This window comes from Galleria mellonella, unplaced genomic scaffold (genome assembly GCF_026898425.1).
Source record: "Galleria mellonella isolate WM207_F2 unplaced genomic scaffold, CSIRO_AGI_GalMel_v1 utg63, whole genome shotgun sequence".
Taxonomy (NCBI): Eukaryota; Metazoa; Arthropoda; class Insecta; order Lepidoptera; family Pyralidae; genus Galleria; species Galleria mellonella.
The window spans coordinates 14,946,381-14,965,801 of NW_026442130.1; the positions used below are offsets into that span (position 1 = coordinate 14,946,381).

Genomic DNA, 19,421 nt, shown 5'->3' on the forward strand with positions numbered 1-19,421 from the left:
GCACAGGCGGGGTTACCTTACCATTTTCACCCATCAAAAAAAAAAAAAAAAACGCTTATCGATTAATAATATTCTGTCACAGAAGGGTTCCAATAAATATGCCCGGGGGTGCTGGCGCGGGCTCCTCCGCGGACCGTCCGGGCGTCCTAGCCGAGATACGACTCTGTACCGGAAATTAAGTTGGCCAATAGTTTATGCTTTATGGACTTGATATGGTGCGGTCGTTTGTATCAATTTATGGGAATTTTAGATAAGTTTGAAGGTAGAAGGTGGCCTGAGGATATTGTCTACATTTCCTCAAAGGAGGAGATTCACAGTACGTCCGTTTGTATTGTTTTATAGTATTTGTAATTGTACGTTATTGGTGGATAGTCCGAGAAGAAAGTTAGTTCGTGTCCGCAGGTTATTAGGTGGATAATATTTATTCGGGAAATTTTATAAAATAAAACCACGTATTAATTCTGTTCCTTCCTTACGGAGCCATATTTAATTATACTTTTTTAGTGAAGTTTTAATAGTTTTTTTTTTTTTTTACAATAGTAATGTAAAGGAATAAAATCTATGTTTTGGATCGTAATAATTGGATTTTATACGATGATTTGGAATCGAAAGCTTTTATTTAGGTAATGCATGATAATGGTATGGTAACCCCGCCCGCGATGTCGGTATGAACTACCTGGTAACCAGTGAGAGATGGTTGGTGAGGATGAAAGTTGATCAGCTGACGAGGACTTTAATGAAGTAATGATAATTAATCACAGTATTTTCCAATAGGAACCGCGTGGAGGTAGACCAGACATGGTATAAAGCTAGCAACAAATAGGTTTAAACAGATGATAGGTCAGACTACAGAATTATAACAAGTTTTGAATTATAACAAGTTTTTAAAAATGATAAGTAATTCTTATAGTTACTTAAGTAAATCTTATAGTTCGGTAATTATCAGATTTTTTCACATTAAATAATTAATCCTTTTAGAGTATGTTTTGCGTCCATGTTTGAAGAAATCAGCGCCATCTATTAATGAGTGCACTTACATGGTATTGAAAATTAATAGTTGTTTCCACTCGACGACAGATGTCGCTATATGTTCCAAAGAAAAATTGCTTATATGTATTGTGAAAATGGACGCGTTACTAACACCGAGTCGAATGCGGACACCTCCGAACAAACAGATTCGTTTTAGACAGCTACGGTCGACTGGCAATGTCAATAAATGGCTTATTCTACAAATAGACAAACAAAACACGCTTGAAAAAGCGTGTCTAACTAACAGTTATTTTAAGCAAGTACGTACAATGTATGAGAAGTGGAGGGAAAAGGGATTGTTAGTAATGGAAACTGAGAATCCCATTGCTAGCAATATACCCAACCAGGTCGACCTCCTCGCGGTTCCCCCTGGAAACTATCATGATTGATTTCTGATAAATTCATTATGATGGGCTAACTGGCCTGTTTTCATTCTCATCTATCACCCTTCACTGGTGCTCCGCCAGCGTATCCCGTTAGCGCAGGCGGGGTTACCATACCATTTTCACCCATCAAAAAAAATGTATGAGAAGGGCCTAATCTACTGATAATTAAACATATTTTAACGTCATTTAATAAACAATTAAGTATTGTTAAAGAAGTCTGCCTATTGCAAGGTACTATCACGTACAGTTTACATGGTTTACACATTACACGCACATATATGGTATATTAAGCAATATATGGTATATCCGTCTATCTTTTACCCCATTGTTTACTGTTACTACTACTTACTAGTAATTAGCTATATTCCGTGGCTTTGCCTACATAAATTGGTACATAAAATAACCTATATGGTAAGTTAGGAGACCAGCCAGTATTTCAAATCTCATTCAAATCCATTCAGTAGTTTTTGCGTGAAAGAATAACAAATATCCACCCACCTGTCCTTAAAATCTTTCGCGTTCACGATATAATAAAATAAGAGAATTAAATGCTGTTAAAAATATATACGTATATCATGTTGTCATAAATGGCGAACAAGTTGACGGCCCACCTGATGGAAACTTAGGCGACGGTTACCACTTTCCATCTGGTGAGCCGTCAGCCGAATTTATCATGGGGAGTGCTCTGAAGAATTGTTCGGATTGATACCTGCTGCAGATTTTCACCATCGTACAACCCGCCATAAACTAAAATTTCATCCCAACCATCTGGACGAGTGGCGGTCCTCCACCGTGCGTTTTTCAAGGCACTTTCTTCCACGCACAACCACTCTTTGGAATCAACTTCCAGCAGCAGTATTTCCGAACCGATACGACAACATAACCTTCAAGAAAAGAGCATATTCCTTTTTAAAAGGCCGGCAGCACACCTGCAATGCCGTAGGTGTTGTGGGTGACCATGGGCGGCGGTAGTCACTTACCATCAGGTGAGCCGCATGCTCGTTTGCCCCCTGTGTTGTAAAAAAAAAAAAAAAAGCTTGTTTGCTGTTCTAAGTTGTATAAAAAAAGTCTCCTTCTGGTAAATGTATAGTATGACTGTGGTATAAATATGCAGTCTATGCACCCATATTACTAGTTGAAGAATTAAACGTCGATTAAAAACGCATCCAGAACACAGTGTTGCCATAAATTACGGAAAAGTTTCGATAACGCATGATTTATGCGGCGAATGCACGGTTAATTAACTAGTACGGAACCAATATGATTTATCGTTTAACTGTGCCTTAAATTAACGCAGTTTCAGTTGTAATTTTAATATTGTAGTGTCATTGATTTAGTGCCCTTCAATTTATTTACAACTGTTGTAAATGTGATTTAGTCTTTATCTAAGAATTTTAAGTTGCCAATGTCTAAAAGGTATCTGTCAAATAATATCTGTTGTGATTACTTACTCTGTGGTCTGTTTGTATAAAAAAAATTACATTGTTAAAACTCGTTATTCCTGTTATTCAAAATATATATATATATATATATATATATATATATATATATATATATATATATATATATATATTTTTTTTATAAATATATAAATATAAATATATACGGACAAATCACACAGATTGAGCTAGCCCCAAAGTAAGTTCGAGCCTTGTGTTATGGGATACTAACTCAACGGTACTATATTTATAATGGATACATATATAGATAAACATCGAAGACCCAGGCCAATCAGGAAAAGATCGTTTTCCATCATGACCTGGCCGGGGATCGAACCCGGGGCCTCCACGTCGCAGGCAGGCGTGTTGACCGCTGCGCCACGGAGGACGACATATATATAATAATGATTCGTTTCAACCAGAGGGAGACTTTGTACAAAATATTTAAAAAAATTAGCTAGATATGCCGTAGCGCTTAATTTGTGGCTGTAGCCCTATACTATAAAATTCCTATCGCTGAGAGGAATTAGCAGTAAACGTTAAAAACGAGCGAAAAATCATGAAAATCACAAAAGATCATGGAAAGGTCGCAGTGTCACAGGTTTTTCTGTCTAGAAAGGTCCATCTCACAATAATAATATTTTTTTTTTATTTATTTAAACTTCAAATGCACAGTAAAATTCTATGTACATATGGCGGACTTAACACCGGACGGTGTTCTCTACCAGTCAACCATTGGGCAAACAGAGAAATACGTAGGCGGTGCATTTTTGAATAGAGAAAAAACAACTTCCAGCAGCAGTATTTCCGAACCGATACGACAACATAACCTTCAAGAAAAGAGCATATTCCTTTTTAAAAGGCCGGCAGCACACCTGCAATGCCGTTGGAGTTGTGGGTGACCATGGGCGGCGGTAGTCACTTACGATTAGGTGATCCGCATGCTCGTTTGCCCCCTGTGTTGTAAAAAAAAAGAAAAAACAAAGCAATATTTGATAAATTTAATATCATTATACTCTCGTTGTCAATAATGATAAATCATTGAAATATATATAAAAAGTGGCACTGCAGCAGCTGGCTGGCCGCCAAATGATCGCCGACTGGTTAACAGTACGCTGTGCAACTGTTGCGGGAAATTACATGGCTACTAGCTAACGATAACGATACGATAAGTTAAATTACTAGCTTTTACCCGCGACTTCGTCCACGTGACAGGAGTGTGTTTACTGATCGGGAAAAAGTAGCCATTGCTAGCCAGAGGGAGACTTTCTACAAAAGTCGATTGCTTGGGTACCTCTGTTCCATTCGTGTTTCAATTGTGAAGCAGTTATGTTTGCATGGCTGTGTTTCGGTTTGAATGGTGGGATATGGCGTGAATTTACAGGGTACAGAGGAATAACATCTGAGTCCTTAGGGATGGCAACGCATGGGGGGGTATCATGGGTGAAACAGTATACTCTGTTATGTCCATGGTACTGCTCATGTCTATAGGCGACAGTTACTACTTTCCATCAGGTGGGCCATCAGCTTGTTTGCCATTCTAAGTTGTATAAAAAAAAACCCTGTCAGATCGACCTCTACGCGGTCGGAAACCATCGTGCTGAATGTTTTTTTTAATGGGTGAAAATGGAATGGTAACCCCGCCCGCGCTATCGGTATACACTGACGAGACACCAGTGGAAGATGATAGGTGAGAATGAATGCAGGTCAGTTGGCCCACCATGATGAATTCGACAAGAATTAAACATGATGGTTTCTAGGGGGAAACCGCGTGGAGGTCGACCTGAGAGGATATATTGCTAGTAATGGGGCTATTAGACCCCATTACTAACAATCCCTTTCCCCCCTCGTGCTGAATGTTACGTGTATTCTCACTGACTGACTGGTTTATAAACAACGGAGTTGTGCAATAATAAATAAAAAAAAAATACAACTAATTGAAAACCTCCTATTTTGAAGTCGGTTGAAAACAAAATTAAGCTTAACGCCTACTTCCTCTAAACCTCACAATGGACTTTACTATCATATTTTAGGACGACCCCCCACTAGACTGCAGGAAGTCAGTGGATGCAGGTGGCTCAGGACCGTTCTTTATGGCAATCTATGGGGGAGGCTTATGTCCAGCAGTGGACGGATAATGGCTGAAATAATAATGATGTGTATAAATGTTTCTTCCTAAAAAAATGTTTAAACATATAAAAATACCGCCAAATCGAAAACTTTTTGAAGTATGTTTAAAATGGAGCAAATTCGTACCTACTCACCATTTAGCTATCTATCACTAAATTTCCCACAAACGGACAAACAGACAATAAATAAAACAGTAAATCAGGCGACATGTCGCTACGGACGTATGCCCCCCGTGAAATTTATTGTAGTCAGCGTGTTGCCGCCATTGCATCACCACCACAGATAAAGCGTAACCATAGAGGCATAGACAAATTGCTCTGCACTCACTATTAATTGAGTACTGTATATTTCGTCCTTTAGTAAAAATTGTGAATATTAAAAAAAAAGAATTACGTAAAAATTTTTAGCAATTATACACATTTTATTTATCGAATAAACTGCAAAAATAAAAAAATAAATAGATACAATTAGCAAGATATCGGCTGTATGAGTTAAAGCCTTTAGCCTCGTAAGGAGTAAAGACGTCCGATGTCGGAAAAAAACTCCGTCATCAGAGCTAAGAACAAGGAATTACATAGAAGGACTGATAAAATAAAAACTATTAATCATATGGTTGGCTCCTTTCTTCTTAGGCAAATATAATTAGTAAAAAAAAGGACGAAAGATATACGGCCGTATAAACCTACCAAATTCGGATACAACCTGCTTGCATACCTTCTACACAAACTCTGTCGAATATATAATCCAGAAATGTTAAAATTTATCGTTAACAAATAATTGACATATGAAACATTTTCAATAAACTAGCCTACTAAGAATTAAGAAAAATAGCAACTGATTGTGTATCTTTCGTCCCCTTTTTACTAATTATATTTGCATAAGAAGAAAGGAGGCAAACATATGATTTACAGTTTTTATTTTATCATTCCTTCTATGTAATTCCTTGTTCTTAGCATCAGAGCGAAGGGGCAAAGGAAAGTGGATCACATATTAAGAAAATCTGCCACACCAAAGAGGCTATATTACCACAATTTTAAGTAATCACTGAATTTAAACATAACATTAAAGTTTCACTAGTGTATAGATGTAATAGATTAACAATATTTCTCAGTATCATTAAGTTTGTATTCCATTAGACTAACTTCATTTGAGGCAAAATCAGATATTTTGATATAAAAACTAAATTTCGATACAATTTCTATGGGACCGATCTGTAAGTATGTCCATTCAGATAAAAAAAAAAGAATTTTCCAAATCGATTTACAACTTACGGAGATATCGTCATAGTGGTAGAATACTGACGGATCTTTATATGTAATATTCGTCAGATCCGTCAGTATTCTACGACTATGACGATATGGGGTAAGAAACATAAAAAAAATACAACCGAATTGAGCATTTACTTCTTTTTGAAGTCACCTAAAAATATTGCTTTTTAGTGATACGTCCGTCATTTTAGAGTTATGCTCAAAAAATCCACTTATTACAGCTTATTTGATATATATATTTTTATACAACTTAGAATGACAAAGAAGCTGACGGCCCACCTGATGGAAAATAGTAACCATCGCCTATAGACATGAGCAGTACTATGGACATAACAGAGTATACTGTTTCGCCCATGATACCCCTCATGCGTTGCCATTCCTGAGGACTCAGGTGTTATTTTTCTGTACCTTGTAAATTCACGCCATATCCCACCCTTCAAACCGAAATACAGCCATGCAAACACAATTATGGTTGAAATAAAATTGGGACAGAGGTATCAAAGCAAACGACTTTTGTACAAAGTCTCCCTCTGGCAAACATTCTGGAACATTCAAAAATATTCTGGGACTACAAGAAAACAAATAGATATAAAACCAAATAGAATTTAAATCCGGCCGATTGTATTTACGACTAGATTGCACTTGCAATACCGACTACCAACATTTGCCCATCTTAAGTTTTCACATTTCGCCCTGATAGATTCAAATAGGAGTCCCCGCTTGACCATTTATGTTAACCCCTACAAATCTCGTATAGCGTAATGTCCCCTCGTACCCCGGGGTCGCAATGTACCCCGGCACAAATGTCCAGAGATAAGCGTCTTGAGACAATTGCAGCGGGCACTGGTTACAGCGTAGACATTCGAATAGATTAGATATGGCCGTGTGATAGTAAAATGTTTTATTCAAACATAATAAAATTATCTTATAATAAATTTTACCGGTGATTTTATTACAATAATATAGGAATGAATAACTATTTAAGCAGCAAATTCCAGTATCTTTTTGAAACTCACTATCTTAACCTTCGTTCCCGTAATACTCTCCAACTATCTTTCCCCTCTCACCGTACTGGTTTCGTTTCAAATTCTTTTCTCCTACATTCTTCACGACTCTGGAACGCGCTTCCTGATACCATTAAGAGACTACCGACTAAACCGTCTTTCAAAAAAAACGTTCACGCTCAATTGTTACTTTATCTGAGCAGTAAGTACTTTATATTATTCTCAATTTCGTGTATAATATAGTATATGCCATATATGTGTAAGTATATTTGTTATTTATATATATTTAGTCGTTTATATATGTAATTTTAGTATGTATGTATATCAATAATTAGTAGTACCGCATTCGAGTATTGTGACACTTCTCTATGGTTGACTGGGAGAGAATGCTTTTAGCATTAAGTCCGCCATGTACACATATTTGTACTAAAGAATAAATAAATAAATTAGTTATTTATATTACCATTATATATTTAAGCTTTTTTTCGATCTAATTATACATAAGTTAAACCGGTAGTTATTACATTAAATTATAAATGTTTACGAAACTTATAACAATAATATTATTATTTGGTCGTGTGGTCCCGGCATAGAATAGGCCACCCCTTCCTTTCCCGTGGGTGTGGTAAGCAAGAACGTGGGATGAGCAGCAACGTCCCTCTTAAAACATCTCTAAATCCTAACTGCCGTTGCCAATCCGTCTGTCAAGCGTGGCAACAACTGACAATTTCATTTTAATCCGTCCAACCATTAAGAAGTGATCGACATGAGTCAATTCTGTATAAGTGTTACTTTAAATCCTTACCTCTTTATTAATAAAAAAAGTGAAAACTCACATTAACTTATTTTAGTTATTGAACTGTTTTGTCTCTTTCTTTTACACTCAACTCCTAATTTAAAAGAAAGTAATAAAAGTAAATTTATAGAACATTTAAAATTTTTTAAAAGAGGGTAGTTTTTTTTTATACAACTTAGAATGTCAAACAAGCTAACGGCCCACCTGATGGAAAGCGGTAACCGTCGCCTATAGACATGAGCAGTACCATGGACAGTACAACAGAATGTATTGTTTCTCCCATGATACCCCCCATGCATTGCCATTCCTGAAGACTCAAGTGTTATTCCTCTGTACCCAGTAAATTCACGCCATATCCCACCCTATCCTTCAAACCGAAACACAGCCATGCAAACACAGCTGCTTCACAGTTGAAACACGAATGGGACAGAGGTACCCAAGCAATCGACTTTTGTACAAAGTCTCCCTCTGGTATAAAAGTTGGTGGTTGTATAAAAGACTCTACTTATTTTGAGTCAGGAAAATATCTTAAAGCTTTATGTTACTTATCATATGTAGTTGTAAGAAAGATAAAAGAAAAAGATCATTTATTGGATCTCGCTTAGAACGGAGCATATCTAATCTCTGTCAGAACATTCTTAACTCTGCGCCGTGCAATGTCTTAAGGGCACTCAGACAAATCGCCGGCTATCGCTCAAGTGTAGATAAGCGTCGTTACACGCAGCTGTCGCCGTCTGCGATCCCACTGTCCCGGGATGCCGGGATTAGCCCGGGATCTCGGCAGGTGGACAGTGTGTAATGCTGTTAATTCTATGGATTTATTCCACGTTCAGTTGTCGTATTGCAGTCGATGGTGGGTGTACATATGTTTTGTTTGGATTTTTCTATTTATTTTTCTATTATTATTATTTTTAATAAGGAATTTCGCGACTGACTCTTGGCCACGACAGAATATCAGTGTTTTGCTCTTTTGAGGGCAAAGCAGTAAGCTGAGTTGTGACCATTTTGTGTTACTATGGCACACGCAAGAAGGAAAAAAAAAGGAACATGTTGTTTTATATATTTTGCTTTTTGTTTTTTTTTTTTTGTTGCTTTTTTGTTTTTAATTCTTTTATCTCTTTTACTATTATGTGTATGTTTATATTGTACTTTGTGTGCCATGTTGCCATTCCAATGGTCTCCTAAAACGTACGTGTTCGAGGATTGTTCGGTGGTCGCACAATAAAGAAGCGAACAATTTAGAAGAACTTAATATGTAGGTACCGGGGGGAAGGGATTGTTAGTAATGGGGAGGTTAGTCCCCATCGCTATCAATATACCCTATCAGGTCGACCTCCACCCGTTTCCCCCTGGAAACCGTCGTGACTATTTTATCGTTGAATTCGTCATGAAGAGCTAACCGACTTACTATTTTCATCCTCACCTATCATACTTTACTGGTGCCCCGCCAGTGTATACCGATAGCGCAGGCGGGTCACCATTCCATTATCATCCATTAAAAAAAAACAAGTCTGTTTTAATACTAGTATTTTTACTTCGAATTTGAAGGTAATGATACCACTTTTTAGACCTTTAGACCGAAACTGAGCTGTACAATCACAGCTTAGCAGAAATTTGTTAACTTCTCTTCATTAGTGTAAAATAATACCAGTGTAAAATAAATCACCAGAGGGAGACTTTGTACAAAAGTCGATTGCTTGGGTACCTCTGTCCCATTCGTGTTTCAACCGTGAAGCAGTTGTGTTTGCATGGCTGTGTTTCGGTTTGAAGGGTGGGATATGGCGTGAATTTATTGAGTACAGAGGAATAATACCTGAGTCCTCAGGAATGGCAACGCATGGGGGGTATCATGGGCGAAACAGTACTATACTCTGTTATGTGCATGGTACTGCTCATGTCTATAGGCAACGGTTACCACTTTCCATCAGGTGGGCCGTCAGCTTGTTTGCCATTCCAAGTTGTATAAAAAAAAATACGTACCAAACTGGAATAATACATACATAGATAATAGATACAGGTTCACAGCACGGCTGCTGTAATCATTCTTACCTGAAAGAAAAGAAATCATGATTAAGTTAAAGTTACAGGTAATACATTTAATATTTATGTATCATCATACTGTCCACTGGTGAACGTAAGCCTCCCCCAGGGGCTTTTGCCAGTAGTTCGCGACTGACTCTTGGCCACAGCAGAATATCAGTGTTTTGCTCTTTTAAGGGCAAAGCAATAAACTGAGATGTGACCATTTTACGTTACTATGGTACACGCGTGAAGGAAGGGAAGAAAGGAGATTGTTAGTTTATATATTTTGTATTTTTGTTTGTTTTGTGCTTTTTTATTTTTATTATTTTATCTCTTTTATTATGTATTTTGTGTATGTTTTTTTTTATTGTAATTTGTGTGCTGTAAGTAATGTAAATAAATTATCTATCTATCTAGTTGTCGTATTTAGTAGGCGCAGTAAGGCTTTGAAAATGTTTTAAGAGGGACGCTGCTGCCCATCCTACGCCCTCCCTTAGTCGTCTCTTACAACACCCACGGGAACGAACTCATCATCTCAAATATGTTCTGAAAATACAAAGATGTGGGGTATAATTTTTTTGCATGGATTAAATGTATTCAAAATTCCCATCCCGTACTTCTTGGGCTCCTATCATTTAGCCTAGAAAAACCTATCATTCCCACACTCTGAACTGTATGGAGAAGATCTGAGTATTTTAGGAGACTGTTAAGTCATATGTGTGAGTACCTATGTCACCTTCTATCTACATTCAAGAAAAGGGGTCGTTAATAATGGGATGTTAAAGGTTTTTTTTTTTTTTTATAGAACTTAGAATGGCAAACAAGCTGACGGTCCACCTGATAGAAAGTGGTAAACGTCGCCTATACCATACACATGAGCAGTACCATGGACATAACAGAGTATACAGTTTCGCTCATGATATCCCCCATGCGTTGCCATTCCTGAGGACTCAGGTGTTGTTCCTCTGTACTCAATAAATTCACGCCATATCCCACCCTTCAAACCAAAACACAGCCATGCAAACACAACTGCTTCACGGTTGAAACACGAGTGGGACAGAGGTACCCAAGCAATCGACTTTTGTACAAAGTATCAACTATCAAAGTAACTATCAGACCAAAGTCTATTCACCCATGAAGCCATCTTGGTTAATTTTTGTTGAATTAATCACCATATGCCAAATAATCTTTCATTTTCACCCATCATCTCTTACTGGTGTCCTACTAGCGTAAACCGATAGCAAAGGCGGGCATAGTATTCTGTTTTCATCTCAGAAAAAAGAATTATTCGTTTCGACATAAATGTTTTTTTTTTTTTGTAATTTATAATTAACACAATCGTTAGAAACTCACTCACAGTGGATATTCAGACTTGAAAAAGTCTCATTTCAGCTGAGCTCAATGTACTTTTTTTGTAATGGGTGATAATGGAATGGCAAACCCCACCCGTGCTATCGGTATACACCGGTAGGGCACCAGTGAAGGATGATAGGTGAGAATGAAGTAGGTCAATTAGCCCTGACGAATTAAACTAGAATTAGTCACGATGGTTTCCAGGGGGAGCCACGTGGAGGTCGATCTGACAGGGTATATTGCTAGTAATAGGGCTATTTGACTCCATTACTAACAATCCCTTTCCCCCCAGCTCAATGTACTTAGCTTTATACAGAGCGATGCAGGTCTCAAAACAATGATAAATGCCGTCAGACGTACGGGAATACGACGCGGTCGCAACGCGGCCTGGTGGCTGTTTAATGAAGAATAATGCGTGTCGTGACGCCAGATTAGCGTGTACAGAGTAATGCGCTAACGCCACACTGTTCGCATTGTCTCCCGTCATAATGAATGCCGATATTATCGTACCAGCTTTTAACTATCCACTGTTAAACGTAAGCTTCCACTTACGAGGGTTTTGCTAGATAGATAGATAAATAGATAAACACTTTATTTGAGCCATTTATGACGCACGTCAATTAACAAATGAGTTTATACAATCAGATTATTTTACATCTTTTTAAATATAAAACAAAAGATAAAGTAGGGAAATATGTTTTCACCAAGTGTGTCGCAGTGACCCAAGTAGGCTACAGCTCAATGCTGAAAGCAAAGCACTGATTTTCAGCTTGATAGGCGGATTGGGAACTGCAGTTAGGCTTTGGAGATGTTTTAAAAGGGACGCTGCTGGCTATCCCTCGCCTTCCCTTCGCCTCTTACGACACCCACGGAAGGGGTGGCCTATTCTGCGTCGGGACCACACGGTAAAATATAGTATAGTTTATCTAAAGTGAAGTAAAAATGAAAACTGTTGTCCATTCGGTATTCGAATTAGGACGACGGCACTAACTGTAACTGATTATTGTCATGAACAATATTTTTTTTTATAATACTATATGTTATTTTTAACGTAGCCCAGCGTTAACGTTAACGTTAATTAACGTAGCCCAGCCTTAAAAAATAATGTTACTATCTAGTGAAAACTGATTTATTAATGAGGTCCTAAGAATTTTTCTTTTCTACAAAAAAAATATGTTCCGAATGGGCTTTAATAAACGAATGGCTACTTAAAAATGCTTAATTTTTTTTTTTAATAAATACATAAATAATGTTTTATTCTAGGGAAAGAAATTTATTGAAACTCTCTTAATGAATACTACCACTAGTCTCAAGGAATGGGTTATATTTTTTTTTACAACACAGGATGCAAACGTGCATGCGGCTCACCTGATGATAAGTGACTACCGCCGTCCATGATCACCCACAACACCAGCGGCATTGCAGGTGTGCTGCCGGCCTTTTAAAAAGGAATATGCTCTTTTCTTGAAGGTTCTAGCTAGCCATGTGGTCTCGGTATAGAATCAGCTACCCCTTCCTTTCCCGAGGGTGTCTTAAAAGCCGACAATAATACCGTGTAGTCACTGTTAATGGGCACGTGCAAATTTCCCTTGGTTTTACATAAAGCCATTGCAGCTAATGCCGTACTAAACGCACGCTCATGTTTCTTCATCGTACATTACTATACGTGTATAATTGTTTCATAAATTATTTGTCAGGGATCCAAAGGATTATTAACGTATTTGGTGGCGATAAAGTATGCGGGGGTTAATGAGGAATAGAACTCTGTACTAGTGCGAGTTGCACAAAGATTTATGTTGCAACTGCATTCATTTATGTCTATACAAAGTTTATATGAAGATCAGTGTTTCCATAATAATCCGCTAGAGGCGCTGTTAAGTTTTAAATACAAATTGTTGTCGACGCAAACGTGATGTATTTATATACAGTTTGTTTAAATAGAAATTAATGAAAATATAAACAAACTAATAATAAGACAGTCTATTGATGTCAAATCAACAAATTGCCACATAGTCCCGGCATGGAATAGGTCACTACTGCCTTTCCCGTGGGTATCATTAGAGATGACTAAAAGAGAGCGAGGGATGGGCAGCAGCGTCTCTCTTAAAAGAACTCCCATTCCAAACAGCGGTTGCCAATCCGCCTGTCAAGTCAAGTGAGAACTATGTCTCTCTTCAGTCGTACTCTTGACAGAGTTTTTATACATTTTATACATTTACTGAGTTTTTTTCTGAGTTAATAATAATAATAGTTTATTATGTATAATATATTATGTCTTAATATAAAAAAAAAAAAAACTATGCATAAAAAACTATTTGTGTTCGTCTGAGAATTCATATTCGAACAGATATCAATATAATTGGTAGTAAAATAGTATTACAATATACCTGCCTAATAAGTATTTCAATGTGCACAATGATCTGAAGGTCGTTTAACATCCGTTTAGCTAAGTAGAAAATACAGGACTAGAATACAAACGAACTTAATTGTAGTGGTAAACTTACGACATTTGTTTTGGAAAATGAGTCGCCTTATCTACTTCTTTTTTTTTTAATGGATGACAATGGAATGCTGATAACCCCGTAAGCGACTACCGCTGGCCACAACACCAGAGACATTGCAGGTGTGCTACAAATGTGTACTTTCTTGAAGGTTATGATGTATCGTTTCGGAAATACTGCTACTGGAAGCTGATTCCAAAGAGTGCGCTGGAAATTGTGTGTGGAAGAAAGTGCCTAAAATATTTTAAATATTTTAAATCTAATTGCAAAATGAAGCTGCCATAGATAGATAAAAGATTAAAAAAATATATAAGACACGTTCCTCACTATCAGAGTGCTAAGATGGATTGCATGATTACATATTGCGTACAAACGTACAATTATGACATTGTTTTACGTGTGTTGAAACACAAAGCGAGCGTTATTTCTTGTAACATGACGCTGTTATTAGAGTTACATTCATAAAATTAATTAATGAAAATGCACTTAGCTCGTACCATGCAATTATGATATCCGATTGTGTGCGTACAACATAGAATTAAAACAACCTACCATTTTGATAATGACTACAAAAGTTAACATAAAATGTGCTAGAATCGCAATTTAGCATTAGTTGCTGTACAATATGGGGATAAGAAGCAAATTGGGTGTAATCGCGTTTTGTCTGACGTGTTTATTGTTACACGTTCGTAGGGCAAATTCCTCAGCTGAAGTGGTGAAGAAACTCAGCGTCACCTTTGCCAAAGCAATGGATGCATGTAAAAAGGAGGTGAATTATTTTTTGTTTTTTTTTTGTTTTGTAGGTAATCAGCTGAATTTTTTACAAGTTTTTATTTAACTTACGCTGTTTTATTTGGGTTTATTTGAATCAAATCTTGCAGACTAATTAGAGCTACTTCTAGACAGCTGACTGGTTTTAGCAATACGCCGTCATCGCAAAATGGCGGATTATATATTTTAAAATCCTTTTAATATAGCCATCAATGAAAAAGAAAAGAATAGAAATTGATAAAATTTGTAACATCACACTAAATTCAATATGGCCGCCGCTCCAAAATAATGGATGGAAAATAAAAAAAAGTGTTTATGAAAAGACTAGTTTCGTATGGAACATATAATATCAAAATACTTATAAATAATAATAACTTATTATTATATTTATTATAATATTTATGAACTTTTATTAATATTATACAGTCGAAAGTAGAAATTCTATCGTTTTAATTAACAAAAGCGTGACGAATCCACTACGATCCCCTAACTGTCTGAAATACATTTAAGATGGTCATTCCATCTAATTAGAAGTCTCTAGTTGTAATAACAACGTAAAAACCTAGTGATATAGTACTGAAACAAACCCTTAATATGCTCTCAGTTAAACGTGGGAGACCACATACTGCAAGAGATGCAGAACTTCTGGCGCGAAGAGTACGACCTGGTGCACCGCGACACCGGCTGTATGCTGACCTGCATGGCGGCTAAACACGACCTGATCGTTATTACAGAAGATCGGATGCACCACGAGAACGCCCATGCGTTCGCGAAAGCTCACGGCGCTGGTATGTAACTGGTGACTATAACCAAGCATGCATGGATGACTTTGTCCGAATCTCAAGCTGATTTATTCACGGTAACCCTGCCTATGTTACCAGTAAAGGATTTTTTTATACCACTGAGGTGGCAAACAAGCATACGGCCCACCTGATGGTAAGCGGTTACCGTAGCCTATGAACGCCGGCAATACCAGAGGTATTACGCGCGCGTTGCTGACGCTGAAGAAACCTCTTTATCCCCTTTTGAAGAACCAAAAAGAAGAAGGATATTTTTTTATGGATATAATGGAATGGTAACCATGCCTGCCCTATCGGTATAGGTTGGAGAGATACCAATGAGAGATGATAGGTGAGGATAAAAGAAGTTCAGTTTACCCTAAGAATTAATCACGATGGTTTCTAGGGAAAACCGCGTGATGGTTAATATATGTTATAGGACAGAATAGAAAAAAAATATTGTTAGAAAAGCACAATTACAATAGAAAATACAGAAAATACATATTAAGAAGTATCCCGATAAAACATATGGGAACAAAAAAAAATCATTAAAATCATTAAATTAATTTGGATATTAATTAGAATTTAATTACATTGATGAAATTTAATTATTTAATTATTGAAATCTTTATGAAAATGTAAGGATCGACGCCCCCCTCGCTTCTAATTGCTGTACCCTACAGGGTCTACAATGTACCGTATCAATTATTAACATCTTTTATAATAATATTGTATAATGCAATAAATAAATTGAATTTGAAATCTCATATTAGGCAAGAGGAACAGGCTCAGCTGATGCTGTGAGTGTCCCAGTGCAACGTGTACAGCTGCACAGTGCTGGTTTTCAGCCAGGCCCTCTTTTGACAAAATACAACAAAATAGCAAATGGATACAACTGCAATTGCTTCTTACAAGAATATATTGCTAGTAATGGAGCTGCCAGATCCCATTAACAATCCTTTCCCCATGGGTGTCGTAAGAGGCGACTATGGGAACTTAATAGTCGGAGGATGAGCAGCAATGTTCTTCTTAAAATATGACCAAAGCTTAACTGCGGTTACCAAGCGTGGCTATTACTGGCGAAACCCCTCAATGACAAATATCAGAAAGAAATGGCCTCCAGTCCTGTAGGTCGGGACCATTCCTTGTGGCAGTCTATGAAGGAGGCCCCTGTTGAGCAGTCTGATATGATGATTTGGGTGTTGCTGAAAGAAAACTCTATTAGAGTTAAGCTCGTCTTTGTACATTTGATTACGTCTGTCATATTCTTATAACTGGTGTGTATAATAAAGAATTAAAAATGAAAAAAAGAAAAATGATTAGGTAAATAATCTTTACGTCCATCTACCCTTACGAAGCCGTGACAAATCGCTAGTTTTAAAAATAAAATTCACTTTTCAGATGACGACTTGGCCAAGCAAATAGTAACCATGTTACACGATTGTGAATCCGATAATCCTCAGCAGGAAGACTTCTGTCTCCGGGCGTTGGCGGTCGCTAAATGTTTCAAAACTAAGATACACGCCCTCAAATGGGCACCGTCGATGGAGGAACTTCTATCCGAGGTCATGAGTGACATGTAACTGTTCTGATGAGTAGATACTGTGGTATGACCTTTGTAAGGAGAAGTATAGACTAAAAATATATTTTGACAAAGCTAACGCATTTTGTAATATTTTATTGTTAATTCTAATATTTTTATAGTTGAAAGGGTAAACGAGTTGACGGTCCACCTGAAGGAAAGTGGCCAATGTTGTTGGTCCTCCAAAAATTTCATGTCATAATGTAAAGCGACAGTGCTACGATTTCAATAAATAAGAACATGCGTTGTAACAGGCTGCGCTTAATTATAGCAAATAATATTTGTGATATTTATTAGATAGTATTTAATATACAAATAATATATAAATAAATAAATATATAAACACCTTGACAAGTATGGTAAATATTAGAAAATTACTATTGTTTATATAAAGCTTAATAGTTCAGATAACGATGTCTGAATAGAACGTAGTACATTTTGGGAGCAATGCCTCATCCACAAAGGAAATATCAATGTCCCTTCTAACTCAATATACTTTGTCAGTAGCTACGAATCTTTGAAATTTTTCTACGGATTTGCTCTACCTAAAGATGTACTACAGATGTTTGTAAAAGGAATTGTTACTATGACGTGTAACTTGACGATTTCTGCGCGTTCCAAGGTTCAATGATGGATTACCAAAGGTTTAATTTACGGGTGATGGTATAGTTTTAATAGTTAACGCAACGTTACACAATTATATAGTAAATAATACATCTCTCTCTAAATATATGTCAAAGTGCCTGCAATAATGTATTTAATAGTAAAATAAGGAATAGGACAAAGGTTATTAGGGTATTCGGTGATGGTATATAAATTATATTGTCAAATTAAATTCTTGTTTTATTTCAATCTTAATTGTTTAGAAAGTTAATTAAATTATTATTTATTATATATAAATTACAAGTTTAAAGGAAGCATAATAGAATTTTACCTTTAATAATAGTATAAGGTAATTCACATATTATTCCTTTTATGATGTTTTTTTAATAGGTAAAAATGGAATGGTAACCTCGCCCGCGCTATCGGTATACACCGACGAGTCACCAGTGGAAGGTGATAGGTGAGAATGAATGCAGGTAAGTTGGATCACCATGACGAATTCGACAAGAATTGAACATGTTGGTTTCCAGGGGGAACCGCGTAGAGGTCGACCTGAGACCTGGGTATATTGTATACTGGCTAGTAATGGGGCTATTAGACCCCCATTACTAACAATTCCTTTCCCTCTTATCCCTTTATGATGTATACAGGCATTGTCCCGTGTGGTCCCGGTATAGAATAAGCCACTCCTTCTTTTCCCGTGAGTGTCGTAAGAGGCGACTAAGGAAAGACGAGAGATTGGCAGCAGCATCCTTCTCAAAACATCACCAAAAAACTAACTGCGATTGTCAATTCACCTATCAAGCAACTTCTGCAAAACTCCCTCTTATGGGAGAGGCCTATCTTCAGCAGTGGACAGTAAACAGGTGACGTGATGATACACAGGAAATAGATACTGGAATAGGTAATAAGAATGGAATGAAACATGAAAATAGACGTCTGCTACTCCGTACTCTTACGACACTCGGCTCAACAGATTTTCGCCAAAAATATCAATAACGAGGGGGCTTCGTTACAAGTCCCGTCACGTTCGCAACGGATGAAACAATAAAACTAAATAAACGCACGCAGGTGCGCAATCGTACGAGAAAGATTTAGCTGCACCGCGCCTGTGCGTTTACATATTGTTTGTTTTTCAATTTGCTTTGGGATATGTTTAAAATGACGAGAGCAAGTGTCTCAGAATCATTATAATAATCATAATAATAATATACTTTATTATCTAGACTACAATGTGGTCCATTTTATTAGTAACAATTTTCTTACAAACTATGTTAGTAAAAAAACAAATTGATTTAATTAAGCAGTTCACCCAGATATGTCCCAGCCGACTAGATCAGCATCTAAATGAAATGCCCAATTAAAGGCGAGTTATATTTCTCGTCTATTACTTTTAGAATGCTGTTGGTGCTTGTCCTAACCCTGTTTAGCAATGATGCAGTCCTCTTTCTCCTTACACCGTAGTAATCATCTACGCGAGATTGAGCAAACATGCTAGAAGCGCTACAAAAGCGAGGTAGCCCCAACAGCACTCTGAAACTATTATTGTACTGGATTCGTAGGGCACTGAGTGAGGCCTGTGTGCAGTTGACCCACAGACTGCTCGTGTAGAATGTTTGGCAGTATGCTTTGAAGAGTGTGATTTTTACTTCTTCACTACAACGGGCAAACCTGGGAGCCAACATGTTACATCTAACAGCCAATGCCCTACGCCCCCTTTCGACATCAGTTTGATCTTTATGCTTGTCTGATTGCTGT

The 19,421-nt window shown here is 37.1% G+C and overlaps 2 protein-coding genes across 2 annotated transcripts in view; one reads left to right on the top strand and one right to left on the bottom strand.

The window, feature by feature from the left end:
• The window catches only part of LOC113515749 (glucose dehydrogenase [FAD, quinone]-like), a 32,401-nt gene extending 19,747 nt beyond the window's left edge, over positions 1-12,654 (bottom strand). The window contains exon 1 of the mRNA XM_052899755.1: positions 10,053-12,654. Within this exon, the coding sequence (XP_052755715.1) occupies positions 10,053-10,120 (68 nt within the window). The 5' untranslated portion in view covers positions 10,121-12,654. The remainder of the gene's footprint in view (positions 1-10,052) is intronic.
• A 1,880-nt stretch (positions 12,655-14,534) lies between these two features.
• Positions 14,535-17,895, top strand: LOC113510583 (general odorant-binding protein 1). The gene is made up of 3 exons (XM_026894036.3): positions 14,535-14,697; positions 15,304-15,487; positions 16,880-17,895. The coding sequence occupies exons 1-3, from the start codon at positions 14,554-14,556 to the stop codon at positions 17,059-17,061; spliced, it is 510 nt and encodes a 169-aa protein (XP_026749837.1). The 5' UTR covers positions 14,535-14,553; the 3' UTR covers positions 17,062-17,895.
• The last annotated feature ends 1,526 nt before the right edge of the window (positions 17,896-19,421 follow it).

Excerpts from the sequence above, each read along its gene's own strand:
- LOC113510583 (XM_026894036.3), top strand. The coding sequence starts at position 14,554 with ATGGGGATAAGAAGCAAATTGGGTGTAATCGCGTTTTGTCTGACGTGT. Across the intron at positions 14,698-15,303 it reads TGGATGCATGTAAAAAGGAG|TTAAACGTGGGAGACCACAT; the intron begins GTGAATTATTTT and ends ATATGCTCTCAG. Across the intron at positions 15,488-16,879 it reads CGCGAAAGCTCACGGCGCTG|ATGACGACTTGGCCAAGCAA; the intron begins GTATGTAACTGG and ends TTCACTTTTCAG.